This window comes from Cicer arietinum, chromosome 5 (assembly GCF_000331145.2).
Source record: "Cicer arietinum cultivar CDC Frontier isolate Library 1 chromosome 5, Cicar.CDCFrontier_v2.0, whole genome shotgun sequence".
In the NCBI taxonomy this organism is placed as follows: Eukaryota; Viridiplantae; Streptophyta; class Magnoliopsida; order Fabales; family Fabaceae; genus Cicer; species Cicer arietinum.
In genome coordinates, this window is record NC_021164.2 from 42,355,805 (window position 1) to 42,380,542 (window position 24,738).

The 24,738-nt window shown below is 28.6% G+C and overlaps 2 protein-coding genes and 1 non-coding gene across 3 annotated transcripts; all 3 read right to left on the bottom strand.

Moving 5' to 3' along the window:
• Positions 1–3,510: 3,510 nt before the first annotated feature.
• LOC101504498 (exopolygalacturonase-like) lies at positions 3,511–13,456 on the bottom strand. The gene is made up of 4 exons (XM_073368733.1): positions 13,331–13,456; positions 12,910–13,218; positions 11,869–12,390; positions 3,511–3,933 (listed from the first exon to the last, which is right to left on the bottom strand). Exons 1-4 carry the CDS (start codon positions 13,454–13,456, stop codon positions 3,511–3,513), a joined length of 1,380 nt encoding a protein of 459 aa, XP_073224834.1.
• Positions 5,440–5,511, bottom strand: TRNAI-UAU (transfer RNA isoleucine (anticodon UAU)). Its single transcript has one exon. It is a non-coding gene; the product is annotated as a tRNA-Ile (tRNA).
• Positions 13,457–16,287: 2,831 nt separating the features above from the next.
• Positions 16,288–23,481, bottom strand: LOC101494799 (ABC transporter A family member 2). The gene is made up of 15 exons (XM_004499374.4): positions 22,779–23,481; positions 21,763–21,932; positions 21,129–21,314; positions 20,948–21,043; positions 20,645–20,845; positions 20,369–20,528; positions 20,038–20,267; positions 19,422–19,539; positions 19,180–19,256; positions 18,981–19,070; positions 18,386–18,529; positions 17,995–18,300; positions 17,830–17,910; positions 17,298–17,474; positions 16,288–16,709 (listed from the first exon to the last, which is right to left on the bottom strand). Exons 1-15 carry the CDS (start codon positions 23,371–23,373, stop codon positions 16,452–16,454), a joined length of 2,889 nt encoding a protein of 962 aa, XP_004499431.1. The 5' UTR covers positions 23,374–23,481; the 3' UTR covers positions 16,288–16,451.
• Positions 23,482–24,738: the final 1,257 nt, after the last annotated feature.

Here is a 24,738-nt window from a genome sequence, read left to right on the forward strand (position 1 = left end):
CTAATTTTGTCCGATTTTTACTTTTTATTAAAAAAGGAAATAATAATAATAATAATAATAATAATAATAATAATAATAAATATATAAATATATGTTAAGAAATATAAAAATAAAAATAAATAATTAGGGATATAAGCTTTTAACAATCACAAGTGTTTTCGGTTCTTGTTTTCCTCTAATTCTTGTTCAGACTATTTTCTAAAATATAAAAATAATAATAAGAAATAAAAATAAAGGAAATTGAAAAGAAATGAATTGATGGTCATAAAAATCGATGCAATGATGATCAAAATAAATGAAAAAAACCAAAAATAAATTGATTGATGGTCATAAAAATCAGAATAATGGTGATCAATTGAATAGAAAAGAAAACCGAAGAAATGAATTAATAGCAATAAGAATCGGTATAATTGTGGCCAATTAAAAGAAAAGAAACCAACAAAAATAGATTAATGGTAATCAATTGACAATTATTCTTTTGTCTTTTGAAATCTATAGCCAAAAGTTTATAAATAGTCGGCCACAAGAAGACAAAGAAGAATGGAAAAACACAAATTGAGAGCACATAAAAAAGAGAGAGATTAGTTGGCAAAAGAGAAAGAAAAAAAAAATCTGATCTTGAAACAATCGGTCTAGCAAAACAACAATTCAGTAGTAAGGTATCATTTTTCTTATATTTTTTTTTTCTCTAATTTTCTGCTTATTAGTTTTTTGTTTTGTTTTTGCATCTTTTTTTAAATATATTTTATTTCTCTTTCAATTTTTTTTCTGTTTTCTGTTTGTAAAAAGTAAACTTATGTGTAAAGCTTTTATTTTTTTAAAGAATCGTTTAATCCTAAAATTGTTTTCTTTGCAACACAAAAAATAATAATAAAAAATATAACTGATTGATGTTTATAGGCCGAGAAAATAAATTTCACCATATTGTAATATAATATTCATATTACATCTTTGTCAACTAAAAAAAAATCATAACAACAGATAAATGTTTCCACCCGATTAGAATTAATGGTCGCGACCGCTGGATGAAATTCATCCTCGCTCGCCGCATCATCTTACTCACTCTCAATCGTGGGTAGTCTTTGTGTCGCGACATATCCGACAACGTACGAGCAAATAATTTAACAGATTATTTCACCGTCGTGTCCATCTGTCTCGTTCACATACCGCCACATTACGTTATTTTTTTAAAAGAAGAATTAATTTTTTTTCTTTACTTTAAAACAAATATAGAAGATATAATCTATGAATAAATATTATTATTATTATTATTATTATTATTATTATTATTATTATTATTATTATCATCATCATTATTACTATTATTACATTTTTATTTTTATTTTTTGATACATATATAAATAAATATAATAATAAAATCGGTCAACACATAAATATTTTCTACCCAAGAACTACGTGTGTTTTGATTTCCCTATTGCACCTGGGGATACGTAGGAGCAAGGTCTTCCTCTTGTCAAACCAAATTAATAAAACAAATATTTTTTTTCTTTCATAAATGTAAATAATTTAATTTTTTATTATTCTTTTTGGGGTAAAAATAAATAAATAGTTTGTATATAATTAATTATAGGGTAACTGTTTTAACGGACGTTGTAGGGTGATAATACTTCCTACTCGTAATCGACTCCCGAATCCAAATTTTTTATTCAAAAATATTATATTAGGTTTTATCCAATTTTTTCTTTAATAAAAATAAAATTGATAGCGACTCTTTTTTTTTCGCGGACAAACCGAACGCGACAAAACTATATTTTGATCAAACAAGCTTATACATTATAACTTGTCCACTAGAAGTTATTTGTTATAAGATAGCAGTTTGACCTTACCAAATTTGTTCTAAGATACGTTTGGTAAAAAGTAATCAACGAGAATAAGCTAGTTAATAGCCAATAGATTTTGATAAGAAAAATTATATTACAATAGATAAACTTGTCAATTGAATTATAAATGTTTGAAAAAATATCGGTTGAACTAATTGTTAAATACAAAGTATCACACAAAAAATCACTTTTGTCCCATTTTTACCTAGATTTAATTATATATGCTTATTTACCTAGATATCATTCTATTATCATTTGTTTACTGTTATTCACTTATTTAGTTAAGAATATTTTAAATTTGTAATTTAATTATAATTCTATTATCATTTTTTTTATAGTTATATGCTAAAAAATATATATATATATATATATATATATATATATATATATATATATATATATATATATATTGTTAAAGCACTTTTATGATTAATTTTACAGTGATAAATTTTATAAACTACGAATAACTATACAAAAATATAATTAATGTAATGAAAATAAATAAAACATATATTAAATAGTAACATGTAAATTTTAAATTATAAACATTAAATGATATAAAACTATTTCAATAATAATTTATCAAATTTACTAGCCATCAACAAAGTTCGGCAATTGGAGTTGAACTAACGACCTTGTAGATTATGAGTTAACTCATTACCAACTCAACCAACCTACGTTGGTAAAAATAATTATTAATTTAAGATGTCATTTTATGTCATTTTACATTTTTTAGTTAATGTATTCGCTATTAATTTTACAAAACACTTCAACTACCTTATCTATTTTTTGTCATCAACTAGTTCGTTCATTCGTTATTTTCTATAAGTAAGTTTGTTCACTATCAACTAATTTATCCACTATTTGCAACTTTTTAACAAATCGAGACTAGGTGGTCAATAAGGTACACAACTTAAATGAAGTTTTTCTTAAACTCTTTGTATTATACTCTTAAGGACTTTTTGGTTGAAGGGGTATATAAGAATGTTGGCCTATACACCTAATGTCTTAAGGTTATGTGTTGAGATGTGGTGTCAAAATCGCATGTTGTCCTGAAGCATTGAGTATAGCCTTTCTTGATCATGGAGAGGAGAGTCAGGGAGTCAGTATAAAAAATAACATTACGAATACATTTATCACAAGCTAATAAAACACCACGGAGAAAAAACCACATTTCAGAAAATAAGGAGCTATTGGATGCAACTTTGCAGTAGAAGGATTCTGCCACAAGCCGAGGAGCCATCAATATGGGTGTAAACACCATCAACGTTCATCTTCATAACCCTCATAAGGGATTTAATTCATTTTCTTTTTATTATGGTTAATCAAGTTCTGCTTTAGAACCTTACTCTTGATCAAAGAGTTATAGATAAAGTCAACTTGGTTAGAAATGTAATGCCACAAATCACTCCTCATCTTTGTACTTTGGAAAAAATCAAAGAGTTTCCATATTTTCGGATTTTATTAACTGCCACATCAAAGAACATTTTTTCATCCCAAGGGATGTTTCCAGTGTTATTGTGTGTAAGATTCCATTCAAGTCAAACATAAGTACCCAGCTAAAGACATTACTACAAAATCCAGGCTTAATAATTTTATTCCAAAGTAGTCGGACATCCTCACAGTCCCTCGCAACATGCATAAGGATCTTAGATGCAAAGAGACAACACTAATAGAGGTCATCAGAGGTCATTCCTCTATAACATCTCCCAGCATTTGTCAGGAGCTTCACGTGTGCCATCTTCCAAAGTGTCGTCCTAACTCTGATTGGGCCCTGCCAATTACAAATCTCTCTGAACAGTATTATCGAGTCAGCATTGGTCTCATGGCTTGTGAGGTTATTATAGGTTGACTTAATAGTAAATCGATCGTCAGTGGTAGGCAGCCATGCAGGTAAATCTAGAGAAGCATCGGTTGGAGGCTTCAAGGATCGAATTTTCTCACATATTGACTCAAGCATAATTTGTTGCAATTTACTCCAATTCCAATTTGTACCACTGGTGTAGCTCGATATAGAAAACTTAGATTTTCTAGATGGAATTACTTGAGGTATTGAGTCAACAAGTTTTCCACAGCCTGATATCCTGTTATCCTTCCAAAGTTTTGTAGAATGTCATTTCGAATAACCCATCTATATTTGGCCACAACTTACAAATATTACCCCAAGTATTTGAAGAAATGTTGTGTTTTTAGATAAGAAGGGTGTTCGTAATACCACAATTATACTTGGTTCTGGCAAGTTGAATCCAAAATATGCCTTTGTCTGCAACTAGTTGCTAAACAAGTTTAGTCATATATGTTTGATTAAGGACTTTGAGATTCTCAAAGTCAAGTCCATCTTCATGTTTTGGCTTGCAAATTATTTCAAAAGCGATCAAATGGCATGCTCTCTGTTCAGTTGTACTACCCCAGATAAAGTTGTGGCATACTCTCTCAACTTCGTTAAAAATAGAACTAGTAATTGACATGGTTTGCAGTACATAAGCAAGAATGCTAGATAAAGACAATTGAGTAAGAGTGACTCTACCTGAAAATGAAAGAGATTTAGATTTCCAATTTGTGAGTTTAGATCTTAGTATATCCAAGATAAAGGCGAATGAATTTTTTTAGACTCGTTGATGGATCAAAGGAACATCAAGGTATGCTCTAAGGTTTGTAGTAAGTTTAATCACCATACTTTGACTTAAAGAAGTCGCTTCTGTAGTTGACATATTTTTAGAGAAAAATATCTTGGATTTCTACATGTTGATCTTTTGGCCATATCTGCAACAGAAGTCTGCCAAAATAGATTTAATGAGCTGAATTTGTTATATACTAACCTCAGCAACCAAAACAAGAGGTTGTCACCGGTCGTTTGTAACCGAATCTTTAATTATGTGCCCCATTTTCTCTATAGCCAACACAAAGAGATAAAGGAAGATATGGTCTACTTGTCAAAGTCCTATAGAAGTATCAAACAGATTAGTATGAGCACTATTCCAATTGATAGTCATAAATTTAGGGGCAAGACAATGTCGAACAATATTCTTTAATATAAAAAATAATTCTAACATGTTAAGGAATTCCATGATAAATTGTCATGTAAATCTATCATAAATTTTTTCAATTTCAAATTTGAGACATGTTTTTTTCACGTTCATCTTTAAATATTTCCAAATATTAATTAATGTCTTACACCGAGTATAATAAGATATTATTATATGGTTCTGAATTAATTTTTTGATTTAAAATATTATATTTAGACTCTTTAGTTTAACTGGAGCTAAATGTGGTTGAATTTAACATGACCACATGTCAGAAATAAAATTTCACCGAAGACTATTCAATTAAATTTATGTAATTGAAAAATAATTTTGTGCAATTATAGACAATTTTCATTTTCTAAAATTTAAATTTGAAAAAAAAACTATAATTATTATTTAAAATAAAAATATTTATTAAAAAGAAAAACCAAAAAAAAATTAGAGGAAATAAACCTATTAGTTGAATGAGTTTTCAAATTATTTTAATTTATTAAAAAAGTTGTAAAAATTTATTTGATAGTAGTAGGAACTTTATGAAGAAATAACAAAGATAAGTCAAAAAATAAATAAAATTTTATCAGAGCCTGGTTTCGATCCAGGGACCTGTGGGTTATAGGCCCACCACGCTTCCGCTGCGCCACTCTGATTTATATATTCATTAATGCCAAAAACATATTAATTAAATTACAAGAAGTAGGATGCAACAAAATAAATTTTACTAAGAATCTCCAACAAATTGTGTTTCAGGGTTTTAATTTGTTTTGTTTTTGGGTCTCAATTTTGGGGGTGGGTGATTCTCTTGGTAAAATTATTTTTTGTTTCAACCTAATTTTTTTCGTTGGGATGTTAAAGTAATTCATTCTTTGTCCTGCCATGTGGATTGAACTTATACCCGTGTTGATTTTGAGGCACATTGGTATACTTAGATTATGAATCTATACTTTGAAAGTTTTCACTAAAATCATTGAAGAAGGGGATGAAGCTTGATATATTTGTGGGATTGAAGAAGAACCATAAATGAAGGAAGAAATTAGGTTGGAAAAAGAATCAACTAAGAAAAAAATTGGAGAAAAATATGAGGTTTTAATTTTTTTTCTGATTTTTTTATTTCATGAAAAACTTGGTCAAACTATCATTTTAGTCATTTGCCACATTATTCATACACGCGGCATAAAATATACGAAATATTGTCGCCTATACATCAGCAATTTAATAGTATTAACGATAGAGATGAAAATGGACTGACTTTTTGATGAATGAATGATGTAATTGAATTTTTAACATAGTAAACTAAGGACCAATATTAAAGACAATCTAGAATTTGACAACTCATGGTCAAAATTTATTCAAAAAGTTATTTATCAAATTCATTAGAAAATTTTCATACTTAAAAATTCAACACATCAATAATCTTTCGTTATAGACTGTCTCTCCCACTCTTACATATCACAAAATGCGGGCTATATAAATACAACAAATAAAATCGTGTTAGTAAAAAAATTAATAAAATATGAACTATATTAATGTATCTATTATTTTTTACATATATAAAATAAAATATATCACTTTTGCTGGAAAAAAAAAGTACAAATCACGAATAAAATAAATAAATAAATCATTATGTAGTCTAAAACGAATCTACTTATTTTATTATGATATGTTCTAACTTTCCAATAGTACAACACGTATGTCAAAATGGTTGTGTTAGAAAATTATACCAAATTTTGAAAGCTTTACCTGAAACAACACTATAATATGTCATATAAGTATATAATTTTTTTCCTAAGTTTCTCCACCTTAGATAATCCTATTGGAAGCATATTATATACTAAATTTATGTATCTTTTTCAGTAGGAGTCGAATCTAACTACGTTGTAAAAATTTATCATATTCCGTTAGACTCAACTTAATTTTATTAATAACAACAATATAATATTATATATGTATATTAGGTGTAAAAGAATTAGAGAAAAGTCGGGGCTTCAACCCCTACAAGGGAGTACATACCTCCACCCCTAACTAATATGACATTGTACTATACTTTTAATAATTAAAATAGTAGCTTATCCAACAAAATCGTCTTAGTATTGAAATAATTCTATGAATAGTTTTGAAATCGTCTTAGTATTGAAATATTTTTATCCCAAAAAATATGTAAATTTAGACATAGTTACCAATGCCAGAGCTTCAAAAAAGTTGATGAGAGAGCCAAAATAAAATAAAAAATCTATGAATAAAAAATATAGTAAAATTGAAGGTTAAGTAATACTTGTGGTCTCTTAATTTAATTTCAGTTAACGTTTTAGTAATTTTTTTTTCTTTTGATTTGGTCTTTTATTTTAATTTTAAGTGGCAATTTGATTTTTTATGTTTTAATATATCAACAATGTTATTCTTTTTTTACAAAAATTCATCAAAAATTTTAAACAAAATCCACAAAATTAATTATCATCTTCAAAATAATACAAATTTCATCAAATGCATAACTCAAATATTCAAATAAACTCATATTTTTATATCCAACAACATCAAGTTCATGAAATAAAGAATCAAAATTTGAATTTATTTAAAGATTTAAGTTATGAATTTGAAGAAATTTGCATTATATTGAAGATGATAATTAATTTTATGGGTTTTGTTTGAAAATTTTGTAAAAAAAATGATAACATTGTTGGAATTTAAAAACATAAAAAGATCAAATTGTTTTAAAATTAAAATAAAGTACTAAATTGAAAAAGAAAAGAACATAAAAAAAATATAAATAAATAAAACGTTAACTGAAACTAAGTTAAGTGACTGCATGTGCAATTTAGTCAAAATTAAAGTTGATTCGGTGATTATTATCATTATTTTTCACGAATAAAAATTTCGTTCTAATTTTTTATTTGTATTTTAAGATTTTAATTTATATCTTGCTCCAAAAAAAAATTAACATGAGTTTAAAATTTTTACCTTCAAAGATAGAACTCGCGATATAATTTTTGTTCAAAACATTAGTAAGTGATTGCATGGAGGAAATCTTAAACGCTTCATATATGTTGCATATTATTATATAGTTCATTTGATTATGAAAGTAAGCAACAAAAATGTCATATTTTATGGTTTTATACACTCTACTATTTATGTTCCTAATTATAAGCTTTCATTGAGAAAAATATTATCAATCAAAAATATAAGTCATCTTTCAAATTCTTAGATGAAATTTTTTCTCTCCAAACATAACCATAATTAATACTATTAATTTTATAAATATAAAAAGTCAATATTCAATATAGCCTTTAACTAATGTAGAATTTATTTTTCAATTACTTAAAAAATACAATGACTTTTTTCTTACATTAAAAAAATTAAATGCAATGAAACACAAATACTTTTTGTTACTTTGATTAGCATTTACTATTGATTACAATTTACTAAAAATACAATGAATGTGGATTATTGGAAAATGAAGCAACGAGTTAAACAATACATAAATGTGACTCTTTGTTTATAGGGTATTTATGGTATTCAAGTCGAAGTTGGATGGGGCTCTAAAAATTAAGGAAGAATTGAAAGACGAAATAGTAAATTGCATTTATATTCTTGTTGCCTTTTTCATTAAATGAGCACAAAGCCACAATTACATAGTGATGAAACTTACTGCCACTTGACTATTATACCCATTGTTCAACTAACTGCAAGAAAAGGAAAGAGGCGCATCTCCCATGCAAACAAAATAAAGATATTTAAGTAACACAATAAATAAAAAATTCACAATTATAAAAAAAATTATTATAATATTTTGCATCTTAAAAAATAATCATATACTTTTGGGAGCATAATTATAGTTATTTTTATTTTGATCTAATTATGTGTTTTAGGTGAATTTATATTTGAATTATTCAAGTACATTTTATGATTTGATGTTGTCACAATTATAATATTTTGCATCTTAAAAAACAAAAAGATAGAATTTAAATAACATTATAGTAAAATATTGTTGTTAGTATTAAAAATATTTCTACTTTACTTTTTTTTTTATCGAGGCTTTGTTTTAAATTTCAATAAATGTAGGGTCAATATTGTTATGATAAATAGGTACAGGTACAATATTGATATAAAATATTGATAATATTAGGTTCCTTATATGATATTTAAAAAAAAAAATGTTTAAGGTAAGGGTTCGTCAATAAAAAACATGAATTTGTTCATATAATTTAATTCAGAAAATTAAATTGTTCAATTAACAATAAATAAGAAAGCTAAATTGTTTAAAAAATCACAAACTGTTACAACATCAAATAAACTAAAATACACAAATAATATTATATTAATATATATAAAAAATTATCAATTTCGTTTGCAATAAAATAAAAAATCAGAGTAACTACGAGTACAACACAAATACTACCCGTTACAAAAATAGTCATGTTTTATAGTTACTTACACATTCAAGCTTCTACAAGGTTTAATTTAACCTTCATAATCCTCAAGATCAAACTAAAGGTAAACCCATATTTGTCTTCCCAAGTTGCCTTGTGTTTGTTGAAACAGATCCATTGAACCAATAGCTGAGCTTTGAGTTTTGCAAACAAAATTGTGGCACCTCATTATGGGTAGGGAGAAGAGATTGTTGTAATGTTTAAGCTTTCATGAGTATAGATGTGGTCTTGTGGTTTGAGAGTTACAAATTAAAGAGTACTTTAAAAATTTGAAGTTGATGTTTGTTCTATGAGAAAAGTGTTAGGTTTTGTAGTTTTAAAAATGTTAGGAAAGGTTTTACTTTATCTTGAAACAATAGAAATGATTCTTGAGGTGTTAGAAAATTTTAAGTAAACAAAGTTTTGGGATTTTGAAATTTGGAAATTTTTGCTAATGTGAAAAAGGGGGAAATACTTGAATTAAGTGTGTAAATATATTGTAGGTTATAAGAGGCCATATCTAAATAGTTTAAGGGAAAGTAAACTTAGTTCTATTTTAGAATGTGAAAATATGAGTTAAGAAGTACAATTCATATAGTAGTTGTAGAAACATTTAATATGTTGAGATAAATATAATTTATATAGTAGATGAATTCCACGAACATTTGATATGTTGGGGTGTAAATAACCTGTATGAAGAAGAAGAACTTATTTTGGGTGAAAAAGTTTGGAAACAACACTCAAAGTATTCAATTTAGTAGAGAGGCAATATAGTTCACACAAACCTCAAATTTGTCAAGTTTGGTGTCAAGACAAGAAATAGACAAGCTTTGAAGGTCCACCAATGGCAAGAAGTGAAATTGATTCTATAACAGTTTGTGTCAATATTTTGTGTTTCTACTTTATTTGAATCCATTCTAGATTTCCTGGAGAAAAATAAAATCACCTGAAATCATAATAGTATACTAGTGTAGTTATGAATTAACAAGTTAAATTTGAGTTCTAATAAAATAATTTGTCGAGAACAAGTAAATCTTAAATATAATTAAATGAATTCTTTTAGTTTATTTATTAGGATAAAATAATTTTTAAATATAATTTTCTTCTTTTTTATTTAATATTTATTTTAATATCTTATTATTTATTTATTTATTTATTTTTATATTTTATCTTTTATAAATGATGATTTTAGTCTTTTTCATAATCACAGTAAAAAACTATAACCATATCTAATTATTAGAATCTCTTTTAATCATTGTCGTCTTTATCATAGTCATGGTAAGTTTAGCAAAGATTAATGGTAAGTTTAGCAAAGATTAATGATTAATGTACCTTTTGCTTTTTTGATAGTAAGATTAATCTTGTTAAGGTAGCAAAATCACGAAATAATTAATCTAAGACTATATCTTAATAATTTATGATAATTTATGACAATTATTGAAAAAGAGTTACAATGAAAAGGATTAAAAAGGATAAAAAGGACTAAAATAAACATTTAATAAAAGATAAAGAACGAATTATATTATATATTCAAATAAATAATTTGTTTAATATTTTATTTAAATTGGTTGGATATAATAATTTATTTACTAGGATATAATTTATTAGAAGAAAATTAAATAAATTATATATTCTAGTAACAATTTTCTTTCGTCTTATAAGTACAATTTTGATTATAACTCAATAACATTTGATATATTGAGACGTATATTTATATTTAGAATATTCTTTTTTCTCCACATTAGTCAATATGAGTTTCACCACTAAATTTTTTATAATAATAATAATAATAATAATAATAATAATAATAATAATAATAATAATAATAATAATATATCTTTGTCTTGAGATACTGAGATAATAAAATTAATGAGCAAATTGCAATCATGGAAACAAAGGAAAGAAGAGATTTGAACACAATGAAAATTAAATAAATTGAGTCAAAAAAAGCAACTCAATGAATTTTTTTTACTAACTGAATGAAATATATATAGCTCTTTTTTACTGATAGATTTCTTAAAAAACAATGAAATAAATTGGTTTCTTAAAAAAACACCAATGAAATGAATCCACTATATGCAAGATGGGGGATTCTGTTTGCCATAAGAAGCACCATGAACATATGAACACAAATTGGTTAATCTTCTTTTTGCTTCATCATGATAACGCCACAAATCAATATTCTCCAATATAATGTTTTGACATGGCTTATGTTCACTACAATTCAGACTAACTGCAACTTCGGTATCGCAACTTCCTCGAATATTTTTGTATGATACATTGCTTATTTGCACATTTGAAGGCACCTACATTACAAGATATCAAATTAACTCTATCAAATATTTTTATTAATATTCTTACTAAATTACAAAACTTCAAATCAAAATTTTTCATTTCAAAATATCAATCAGATTACCCTTTTTCCTTCGATTAAAGAATATCTCAAATGTTAAATAAAGATCCGACGGCTTGAAACAAAAAAGTGTTTCAAAATATAAATTGTCTTATTTTTATTAAACATTCGAGATTTAAGTGACTATAAAGAATGAAAAAAAAATGAATTATGTTAAAAAGTATAATATTAGAATGAACGAGAGTATATACCTGATTGTCGCAACGACGACTTGGACAATATTGTTGATCAATGATAATAGGATTATCTACATTATTCATGACAATATCTTCATAATTAAAATTAGATGCCTTCAAAGTTTTAGACAATGGAGAAGGCCATGTTTTAATTCTAACACCATTAGTTGTGCCACTAAAAGTGCAATTCTTCACTTGTATGTCTGCAACATCTTCTTCACCATCATTCTTACCAAGACTTCCAACACTAATTCCATGACCAGGACCACAAAAAACATCTGAAATCCGAACATTCCTAGTACCAGAGATCATAGCAATGCAATCATCACCAGTTCCAATGTAAACACTTGTTATGTTTATTCCATTTGACTTCCCTATTTTTATACCATCTGTATTAGGACTATCACTGGGGGCTGAAATTCTTAGTTTTGTGAATGTCATGTTCTGACACGCAAATAATAGAAAATGCCCTTGTTTGCTGTTTATTGAACGTAAGTGATGGACATAACCATTGGTAACGAAATCAAATGTCATTGTCTGTATCAAACAATAAACACAAATTACATTAGACGTTAAACATCACATGTAAATGTCTTCTATACCATACTTTGACTCTTTGATTTCTCAACCAAATACAATATAAAATGTTACATTTAAGGTATTGGTAACAAAAACTTTTAACTTTTTTATTTCTTAATCAAATAAAATATCTTTGAAAATAAAAAATAAATTAGTATGAAAAAATATAGAAATTAATTTAACATTTTTTATAATAAAAGTTTTAACTTTATTATTTCCTATCTAAATACATTATCTTGCTAAACAAAACAAAAATAGTATTTAAAAATATAACATAAATTAACATTTGGTAAAACAAAATTTAAACTTTATGAATTCTTGATCAAATAGTGGCAGTAGAGAAACCCAATCATAATCTGCATTTTTTCATACTAAGCTAAACCATTGTTTAATGATTTAATCCCAATTTGTTATGTATCATACAAAACTAATTAAATTGAAATATATACTTTTGTTGATTTAAGAAGTGAAACTTACAGTAGGAAGAGGGCGACATTTTGGATTATTTTGGCAGTCATTTAAAGACCAAGCATAGGATCCTTGACCATCCAATGTTCCAGGTCCACTCACCATCAAATTCTTGATATACCTAAAATTTATCCATGAATCACTTTTGAATGAATATGGATCAATTGGAGCCTTCAATACACCTTCAATTTTGAAGATTGTCCAACCATTACATGGACCAGAAAATATAACTTCTTTTAGCAAATATGTCCCTTGTGGAATCAACATTGTTACTTTTCCATATGCTTTGCAAGCATCACTCCATGCTTTCAAAAATGCCTTAACAAGAAGAAAAAATCAATTAAGATTATAAAATAAAAAATAAAATAAATTATATTTTATATAAGAAAAAAAATTGCTATTGCAAAAAAAGCATTGTAACATATATTACCACACTGTTATCTGTCTTTTCATCTGCAATTGCACCATAATCCATCACATTGAAAATTTTGTTTTGAATGTGTGCTTCAGAAATCCAAACTAGAAAGCACAAGGAAAACAAAATTTTTGCAGCCATTTTTAGGTACTTAATTTTTTTCTTTCAAACTTTGTTACTCTGTTTTGAGAATAGTACACAACGTTTATAAATATTAAGAAATCGAAAAAAATTAATGCTGTTGATCTGCATAATGTTTAATGTTGTAAGAGAATTGAATGTCTTTAATTTGGGAAAATACAAACAATATCCTTTCTAAGCTATTTATAAATTTATAAATGGAGATAATTTTGAAAAGAGAATTTGGTCAGTCAATTCCGTTTGATTTATTGAAAATCAATACTTGTATTTTAATAATAATTAATTGCCTAATTGGAGCATTTTTTTATGCAAGAAATCGTTAAAAATTATGAACACATCAACTGTGTTACATCTCATTAAAAATCAGTCATCTCCACGCGATAAGAAATTTTATCCAAAAATAATTCGTAGATTTTATGTTATTTTATCTAATTGTAAATCTTTTATTTTTTTAAATCAATATTTTATCTTTTAAAATATGTACAAATTAATATTTTTTTTTATCATTTTTGAGTTAAGACTCAAATTGGTCCATCACATTTTTGGACCATACCATTAGTTCATGAGAAAAAATAATATTTAAATTAATTTTTGACAATTGTATAAGGAAAACATATTAATCCCTTTGATATGTTTGATCCAATTTTAATTAATTTTTTTTGTTAAAGTGTCAAATAACGGTGATTTATATCACTGTGTTAAAAATTGCTAACTTGTGTATATATGTATTTTTTATCCTCCCAATATTGTTTCTCAGCATTGTGGCATCATCCTTATTTAGGAAAAAAAAATCAATCAAATTTATATTAAATTTAACATGTGGACTAAAAAATCAATTTCATATATAAACTCTTATTTTTTTCTATTAAAAGGTGTTGGGTGGCCAGTCAACGTAAGCGTCTTTTTATTAATTTTATTTTTTTTAAAAAATAAATTAAGAAATTTATAATAACATTCATATTTTCGCCATTTCCATGTTAAAATCTAGAAAAAAAATTATAAATTTCTCAAAAATAAAAATCCAATTCAAACATGAGCCCTAAATTAAAAAAATAATAATAATCTATATTCAAAATCAAAATCAAATAAACAGACTCTTTAATGTGCTTTTGTTTTTTGCTATTTGGTCATAGGTAGTAGTAGTGAGTAACGTTGTCGATGTGTTGTAAATCTAGGATGTATATTTGAGACTTTTTTTTTTTGGGTTTCGATGAGATGAAGAAGAAGATGATAAATTTCTTAATTTTATTTTTTTTTAAATTAAAATTGATAAAAAAAAAAATAAAAACGGTTACATGGTTTACCACTTCAGCATTTTATAATAAAGAATAATTAATCTATGCACATTTTAATTATGAAAGATTGATATAGAAAAAAATATGTAAAGGATTAAACTTTTATAATTAAATAAGATAGACAAATGTAATTTTTTCTAAAAAGATATGGGGATACAAATCAAAACCCATGACAATAAGGTAAAACAGTAATTAGGAAGGAATTAATTTTTAAATAAATGATAATTAAGAAAAAAATTCATATTTCTAAAAAAATCTTAGTAAAGAAAGAATTAACTTCGCTAGATAAAGCTTTGACTAGATATATCAAAATTAGTTAGTTTGTGCCTTTTAGTAGAATATGAGTAGGAAAAACTCTTGTGAGTAATGAGACTCATGAAGTCCTACCATATATGGGAGGGTTTACCTTATATCTCATATTTAACTTTTAATTTTACTAATACAAGAAAATCACTTTTTTGTCCTCGTATAAATTTTAAAATTTGTAACCTTTTTACTAGTTTATTATTTTATATTTCCGATAAAAAGTGAGTGATTTTTTTTTTCAATTTTATCGAAATTTTATTTTTAAGTTTTTCGGTACACAACATATATTATGAAAACCTTTTTTCAAATTTTCCGATAAAGAAGTTACACTCTGAAACTTTTTTACCAAGTTTTCCAATAAAAAAAAATTACACTTCAGAATCTTTTTTTTTTTTTAAGTTTTTCGGTAATGACGTTACTTTTTTTTTAAATTAAAAAAAATTAAACAAATTTTTTTTTTGTGTATTGAAAAACTTGTGAAAATTTTTTCCAGTAAACTCCTACTATACAAGAAATTTTTTTTCAAGTTTTTCGATAGTATATATTTTTAAATTTATGTACCGAAATTTTTTTTGAAAGTTTTCTGGTATACACCTTTTTACTCTTCTGTACAGAAAACTTTTAAAAAAGAATTTCCGGTAAATCTTACTGTATCAGAAATCTTCTAAATTGTTTTTCAGTAATTTTCAAAAAACTTTTTTTGTTTGGTCTAAAAATCTATAAATGGTAAAAAAATGTGAATTTGAGTTGATAAAATAGTAATAAAAAAAAATCAAGAATATATTTGACATTTTTAAAAATTTATGGAAATATAGGATAAATTTTTCCATCTATAGGTTTTTGGTGGTCGCAATTAGCCCAAATGCAATTTACCATCCCAATTAATGTACTTTATAAATTGTTTTTTTTAATCAAATTTATTAACCATTTAATTAGTGTAAAATTATAAATTAAACGCACAATATAAATTTTAAGTAATAAAATACAAAAAATTATTTAGAACAGAAACAATACAAAAAATTCTTAAGATAGCACCGTTCTAGTGTAATTTAAAACACCAACGAAATATTTAAAAAATTTATTACTACGGAAAGATTGTGCCTCAAAGCCTTCTTCAAGCATAAATAATGATTGTGATGCAAATCATTGTTGAAGACTTTGAAGTGTATATGACATTATTCATTTTTAATGTTTAAGTAACAAGCAAAATCATTAAAATAAGATAAAAACTGTTGGAACGTATCAAACTAATTTTCCTCCTTAAAAAATCCTTTACAATAGGGGAAATGGCAAAACACATACACAAGTAAATTCTTGTAACAAAAAAATATATACAATGAAGTTTTATTTCATTGTCCCCTTTTCCCATTCTCTTCAGTCTCCAGCATGCATCACTAAAAATTAACTGAACTAACTTGACTAGGATCAATGACAACCCCATGAACCGCCGCTGACCGGCCAACATTTCTACTTTGTCTAGCAGTAGCATATGATAGTTGGATATTTTGAGGAATAGGAGCTTTCGGCGAGTGGCCAGCGACACAAAGTGCACCGGTGTCGTCTTGCTCCCAGTATACTTCTACCATAAAGCCTGTCGGGTTTTCAGCAGACTCTGTTCCTGGAATTCCCACAAATCTAGCTCCTACAGGAATCTGCAAAATTATTTTATTGATCAGCAAAAAATAGACAGTTGTCTCAGCTACAACAGTGTTGACAATTGTGAATCAGGAAAAACAATAGTTTATTCAAGTTCTGTTACGCTATAATATTGTAGCCTTGCTAAAGTCGCTATTGAACAACACTTTGTACTAAAATGGAAAAGAAAAAAATTAATAGTTTCTAGAGAGGCAAGCCCTAAAATGGTTTTATATGTTTCTTCACCATGTGATGTCCCCATTGTCTTTTTCACATATATTAAGAAAAGTAGGTAGTAAATTTAATGTGTAGATGTTCCTAAAATACCCTATATACATGAATGTGTAGAAAAAAATTTGACCTTTTGTTTTTTAAAATAAATTAGTAGTATCAATCAGGGACATGTGTGGAAAAAATAATAAATGCACATAATAATTTGAAAGGAAGCTTATACTAGGGGATAATTTTTTTCCCAAATGTTGCTTATACTAGGGGATAATATACCATTCATGTTCACTTTTTGCTAGAAAATTAACTAACCAATTAGCACTCAATTTCTTGAGAATTGCGAGGCGCATACCAAAAGAAAATGCAGTTACAATTACCTGCATAGACTCTCCAGATGTCAAAGACAAAGTCACTAGGCTCCCTTCAGCTGCAGCACTTTCTAGCTCTGCTTGCTTTGCAATATTCAAGAAAACTTCTTCAAGAGTTGTTAGACCAAGCTGGATGTCAGATATGCCAAACTCTTCTTCTCTGTCTTGGAGTTCCGAAAAAAAATTCTAGTATGAAAGCAACAACATTAGAAGAGAATATTAACCATATTATTAAGCACAAATCCTCAATGTATGACTAATTTGTACATGCACAATTTTTGTATACATGTATCACGCACACATGCTCACAAATGCAATAAACAAGTCTGCAAAAAAGTACTTTTAGGAGGTATCCTTCATTATGAACTATGGCATTAAGCAAAAGACAGGATTAATTTGAATATATTTTCATGCAGAAATGAAATACTGAACTCTTCTAAAATCAGATAGTTGTTTTTCCATTTGAAACAACTAACATTCAAACCCTGGTGTTAAGAAGATTCAAAAGAAATGGAATCGAAGCCAAGAAAATAAAGCTTACTGTTAGGAGTGCCTCTCTTTCATGAGGAATCACATAAGTAAGAAAGTTATTGTTCTCCTCTTTTGGTACTACATCTAAATGCTGCAACAACATTTCAGGGGTTAAAAACCAATTTTTTATTTTAAATGAAAAGATTCTATAAATCAACAAAATTATTCATCTCACATTCTTAAAGAATTGCTTCACAGCCTCACGATGTGTTGCTGATATGTCATCTCCATTTGCAGGACCATGCTCAATATTGTTTCCATAGAAGCTAATATTAGCAATAAAACCAGTACCGAAGCGCGACTTCAATCTGATTGAGGTACCAATACAGCGGAGCCTTCCCTTTGCCATGATTCCAATGCGGTCACTTAGAATGTCGGCTTCTTCCATAGAATGTGTTGTGAGAACAATGGCACGCCCTCTTTTTGCATTTTCAATTATGTCCCACACATGCCTCCTTGTTATTGGATCCATACCGGTAGTCTAAGAAATACGAATGAAAGATTAAATCTTGTAACCGTATTGAGAAAATATATGCTTTAAAGAAGATATCCTTTTTTTCGCATACCGGTTCATCCAAAATGACTAATTTCGGGTCACCGATAAGAGCAATTGCAACACTAAGACGGCGTTTCATTCCTCCACTGTAACTTCCAGCTCTTACTTTGGCTGCATCCATGAGTCTCACCTCTGCTAAGGATGTCTGAGTAATCTACATTTTTCAGAAGAAGTTCAATTAAAGGGAAAAAGAAGCTGAACTCTTAATACTACTTATGTTCCTAAATATAGGACTCTATTGACTAAATCACATGAATTAAGAAAATTAATAGTAATATTAAATTTGTTGACAATTGGTATTGTTTTACAAGTTTACCTTTCAAGAGATAAAATTAGTGTATGTTTCAACCATAGTATTTATTACACGTTGCAAAAAAAAAAGATGTAACATAATTAGGGGTATGTTGGTAAAGGACTAATTAATGCAGTTGAAAACATAAAAGGAGTCCTTGACAAACAAAAATCTGAAGAGGGTCTTATATTTAGAGTCGAAGGTAGTAGTTACTAATTTCAAACAATACAAACTAGAACACAAAAATTCTTACGGATGAATGTGTGTGTAACTTTCAATGTGCAGAACAATTTCAGGCATGGAGCAGACATACCGATTTTATAGAAGCCGGGGACAGGCCTTTAATACTAGCAAAGAGTTCCAGGTGTTCTTGACCAGACAGTGCATCCCATAGGATATCAAACTGTAGATTAGAAGATTCAGTTCAGTCATCTTTTTTCTAATGCAATCTTAATGTGGTAAATTTTTGCGTCATACAAGAAAAACATTTATAATTAGAGAGAAAGAGACACCTGGGGACACACTCCTATAAGCTTTCGAATGTTTGACATGCCAGTGGAGCTTCGGACCGAATGTCCATAAATCAATGCTGTTAAGGAAATTGAAAAGTTAGATATATACATAATCTTTCTTGATACCAACATTTTGATTACTTAGTAGTCAACATAGTAAATAGAGAGAGAGAGAGAGAGAGAGAGAGAGAGAGAGAGAGAGAGAGAGAGAGAGAGAGAGAGAGAGAGAGAGAGAGTATCACCATCTCCGTCAGTTACTGGAGTTATCCCAGTCAAACAATTAATAGCTGTAGTTTTTCCAGCTCCATTGGGTCCTAAAAGACAAAATAACTGATCCTTTGTAAAGTTCACCCACAAGCCCTGAAAATAATTTGAGAATAACACATTGCTCATCATCCAAACTTAGTTCCCTCCAATCAGTGAGAAATTAGAATCTTGACCAACTTGTCATATTGAAACACGAAATATGTGAGACTGGCTCAGGGACAGAAGGAAAGATAGAAAAAGAGAGAGCTTTGTAATTGATCAAGGAACCTTGTTACTGTTTGGCGCCAAAATACTGTGATGAGCATTGAGCCCTATTTAATATTCATGCTATTCTTGTAGAGCTTTGCAAAATAGAAAATTTGTAGATGCGTTTAAAAAAATCATAGATTACAAGAAAAATTTAGAGATGTTAAGGTTGCTCTAGTTCATACGGCTAGAAAAATCTACAGATATTAAGATTGTCCTAAACTCCTAGTTCTTATGTCTTCATTTATTGATGTTTCGTGAAAGTTCCATATTATAATTCTCTATCAGGGACATTCAGGTAAAACATTATAATGGGGTAAAATCAGACAAAGTAACAAGTTTTACCTTAACAGCATGGTAAGGTGTACTTCTTTTACATTTACAGCAGCAACCAATGTTAAATGTACCGGGATAAGTCTTCGCAATGCCATGTATCTGTACAGCAATATTTGCGTCAACCACGCCTTGTGTTAGTTGCTGTTTAACAGTATTTTCTTCTTCAAGTACATCTTCATCATCTGGTGTACTATTCTCTTCATGTTGGGATGAAATAAAGCAACTACAAACCCCACCCTCTATGAAAGAAAGGCAAAGAGACGGGAAAGAAAAGTTAATACCAAATCCATAAGTAATAACAAACACGCCTTAGATAAAAAAAAAAAAAATTAATCATTACCTTTCACTTTTTGTCCTCCATTTCCTGTCCAATAACGAGGATTTAGAAAGTATAACACGGATTTCCTAACACCCATTGCATTTGGGATTATATTGTCGAAGTAGATTGCCAGAACAAACCACAGAAAGAATGTCCCCAAAAGCCATTTATAAATATCATTCTGTCAATGAAAGAAGATATACCAAGCAAATTATTGCAGTGACATATCTAAGGCTGAAGGGAAGGGAAGCGAAAAATAAAAGGAATATAGAACCATGGAACATAACCATTGCATACAATTGTTATCACACAGTCATCGTCGTTAACTGCGCATTCTCCCCGTTTACTCCAGCTGACACCGCCATCTTCAGGGGTTGATACTGCACCTGAGAGCACTTTCAGGGCTTGAGCAAACGGATTAGGAGGGAACAATGACCATATATTTCGTAACTTAAGAGATATGCTATCGGTGTAAGGAAATCCTGCTTGTACCACAAGCTGCAAATAGAAAAAGTAACAGACAAAAAGAACGTGAGCATCCCTTGTTTCTATTTACTCGGTGAAAATTGTCGTGAAAGAATGAGAAGTGTTGGTTCATGCCTGAGTCACAAAGCCGACAATAAATATGGAGAAGCCAACAGTTGTTGCTGAAGATGATTTACGAATGAAAGCGGATAACATGAAGGCCAACCCAGTCTAAAACAAAAGGAGAAATTATTAGGCATCACTGAAACCTTCAAATTCACACAAGGTATAAATGGTAAAGCTGGAAGATTCTCACCATGTTGAGTTCAAATAGGAAGAACAAAATGAACAGAACGGTGAAACTGTTTTTCAAGAAAAATTGAAACTGAAACATCATGCCAGAGAGAATTATGAGAATAGATGATAGAAGTGTAACAACTGTTTCCCAGGTTAGCCATGATAACCAGTACGCAGAGTCGTAAAGCCCCATCACGGTCATTGCCTATCCAAAAAGAAATGCCATGACATCAACAAACACCATTATAAAACGAAAAAATAAACAACCAAAATTTTCACGGCATAGTTTGACAGTGGGACAAAATTAATGAAAAAACCACCACTTTAGTTCCTATCAAGGTTTTAAATAAAGGTACACGACCACAATTGAGGCCGTATCAGCTGCATGACCACAATTGAGGCCGTATCAGCTGCATGACCACAATTTTCCCTATTATCAAGGATCATGATCGCGATTTAAAACCTTGGATCCTTTATACCAACAATAAATATTGGCTATATTGATCTTATCTTAGTATTCTCATGAACTAATAATGAGTACAAATTCTAGGGATTGATGCATATGACCAATAATTGAAGATTATACGGCATTAAAATGAGATTTTTGCATTCTCTACATAGGCAGGACAGCAGTGAGTAGGACTATACAATACCTGGCGAAGTTTAAGCTCTTTCTCTGTCACCAAAGAACTCATCTGAAGAACAAAATTAAACATAGCAATTGCAAGAAAAAATGCTGGACCTATCGATCCAACCGCAGAGAAAGGACTCATAGCTGGGTGCGCAAATTCCTTCAAAAACACATTCCACTTGAAGCTTGGGTCTACAAACAATTCATCAAGCCATCAATTAGAATTTAGAACATGGATTTGATCATTAACAAGATTTTAAAATTAATTAACAATTACAAATTTAATCAAAGTTTTAATTAAAAGGTATGAAACCACCAACTAGGCCACAAATTAGAGTTTCTGATGTCTTTGCTACACAATTCAGGCTGCATCGGCCACAACATCAAGATTTTTGATGTCTCTATGCAATTGAGATTGCATCAGCCACGACATCAAGGCTTTCTATGTCTCTACAAATGCAATTGATGTAGCATCGGCCACGACATTAGACTTTTTTATGTCTCTGCAGCCGCAATTGAGTGCAACACCAAGGTTTATCATGTCTTCGCAACTACAATTAATGTCGCATCGGCCACAACATCAAGCCTTTTGATGTCAATGCAACCGCAATTGAGGCTACATCGGCCATACCATCCATACTACAACATCACCACTCTAAATATCTCCGCAACCGCAGTTGAGGCTGCATCGACCACACCAACGGGCCACACAATATAAACTTCAACAACAACATTTAACCACAATTCTCCTCTTAAAACCTTGATTCATTAATTTTGGAGACTTCTACTGTACATTGACAAGTTTTGGTACTATCAAATTAATTGACCCATAATTGAATGACATGATTTCGTCAATCAGTACTATTTATTTAGTCAAGTATAATGTTGACGTGAATAAGTTACTGATAAACTAATTCAATTATTGGTTAAAATTTTGATAGTACCGGTCTACTCTTTTTTTTTTTGTCATAGTAATGTAGAAGTTGTCATTAATTTTTTGGTAAAAAAAAAACTTGATTTTGATTTTGATTATTATACCTCCAATAAGGTATCTAGCGATTTCACGTTCAGCAGCAAGCTGAAGAGGAATTTGAAAAGAAAGAGTAGGATCTTCAAATCTCCCTCTTTTCTGAAGACTAGTTGAATTCGTTTGTATCCCATACCCAATAACACTCCCATTCTTCTCAACAAAATGAACCGCAGCAGGACACTGCATAGGATTCCTAAAAAGCCACTGATCAACTTCATCTTTATCACGAAACGACTTAACCTTCGAAACGGGTATGGGCCTACCCGGGTTATTTTGAATGATCCGGCCCACGATGGTTTGAAACTTGGGGTTTTGATCACCACTCCATATGAAATCGTAGCAAGGTTGTTTGATGAAGAATTTGTGTTCACAAGGTGGGATTGGTGGTGAAGGTATTAATTTTGGGTTTGTTATTGATTTGAAAGATGAAGTTGTTGATGTTTGTGCTTTGATTGCTTTGTCTACAGCGAATATTAAGAAAATGAATAATATTGGAGAGAGTAATTGGAGAAGGATTGATCTCTTGCTTCGCCATGATAATAGTATGTTCTTTTTTAATAGAGATTTGTATTGTTGTGTTATAAGAGATAAAGTGTTGCTCATTGTTGATGATTTTCTCTCTCTCTCTCTCTCTCTTTTGCTGTGTGTGTGGGTCACTGCTTCTGTGTAAGAGAGAGAGGGGGAAATGAAGTGTGAACAAAGTCGTTCGAAACACGATGGATGGAGTATTTCATGAAAAATATTGTTGCTTAATTATGGTTTTTTTCTAGTTTAGTTTAATTTATAAGAGTTTGATTTTTTATTTTTTTTATAGAAAGTTTTAATATTTTTTTACTTAATATTAATTATTTAAGATTTTGACAAATGAATTACTTTAATAAATTAACTTATTTTTTTTGAATGAAAATATAAACAAATGTAATTAATAATATTTTATAAATTTTGTAATTTAATTGATTTTTACTTTTAATTTATTCCTAATGGCCTTTGTCCTTAATATCATAATTTAAGACATTCAGAATATTTCATAAATGAATTAAGAAAATTCTATATTTGATCAGAAAAAAAGATAGTACATTATTAGTGTAAATTATCTTCTTTTTTTTACATTAATGATAATTTTATTAAATAAAATCTCATTAATTCATATACAATTCGAATTATAAAGAACATATTTACGAAAATAATGAGCAGTTTGGTTGACTTCGCGTCTAATACGTAAAAAAAAATAAACTATGAAAACAAACATTTAAATTAATACAACTTTAATAATAAAACCAATTAAGGTAGAAAATTGTTAATAAATGTTTAATGTCACGACCACATTTAATTCGGCTATAATGTCACGCCCACATTTAACAATAGATATATGTGTCTTTTAAACAATAGTAGCCACACCAACATCAATTCATTCAAAAAAATTTTACATTGACAATAAATAGTTTTTAATCTATTAAAAACTATAAAATCAATTATTTATATTAGCGACAATATATTGCCACTACTCTCACATGTATAGAAGAACAACAACAACAAATGTCATTATTGTGCATTTAGCCGTTATTGTACCAATAAAAACCTTACTTCTTTATACGGTGTATGATCTTGAAAATCACAAATGTCATTGTACGATTATGAGAATTTCAAAATTTAGATAATATAGTTGTTGTTGAAATGGTGAAATGAATTGATGATAACTTTGGTTATTAGAATTGAGGTATAAACTATTTGAGTCATGCACATGATAGTCCTTTGAGAGTAAGTATTGGTTTACAATGGCGGGGGGAGGAAAGTAGATATGAGGGTTAAGATCCCAAAATTATGGAGTCTTTTTTGTGACACATTCATGATATTAGGAGGGGTAACTTAGGGATATGAAGTGGAAGTACGTCGTTTTGGGCTTTGTAGTGACGACCACTTATGATTTTGGGGTATTTGGGTGCTTAACTCCTAGGTTTCGCGAGAGTG

Excerpts from the sequence above, each read along its gene's own strand:
- LOC101494799 (XM_004499374.4), bottom strand. The coding sequence starts at position 23,373 with ATGAGCAACACTTTATCTCTTATAACACAACAATACAAATCTCTATTA. Across the intron at positions 20,268-20,368 it reads TGGAGGACAAAAAGTGAAAG|AGGGTGGGGTTTGTAGTTGC; the intron begins GTAATGATTAAT and ends TTTCTTTCATAG. Across the intron at positions 18,301-18,385 it reads TAGTCATTTTGGATGAACCG|ACTACCGGTATGGATCCAAT; the intron begins GTATGCGAAAAA and ends CGTATTTCTTAG.
- LOC101504498 (XM_073368733.1), bottom strand. The coding sequence starts at position 13,456 with ATGGCTGCAAAAATTTTGTTTTCCTTGTGCTTTCTAGTTTGGATTTCT. Across the intron at positions 12,391-12,909 it reads AATGTCGCCCTCTTCCTACT|ACAATGACATTTGATTTCGT; the intron begins GTAAGTTTCACT and ends TGTTTGATACAG. Across the intron at positions 3,934-11,868 it reads GTCGTCGTTGCGACAATCAG|GATAACAGGATATCAGGCTG; the intron begins GTATATACTCTC and ends AAACTTTGGAAG.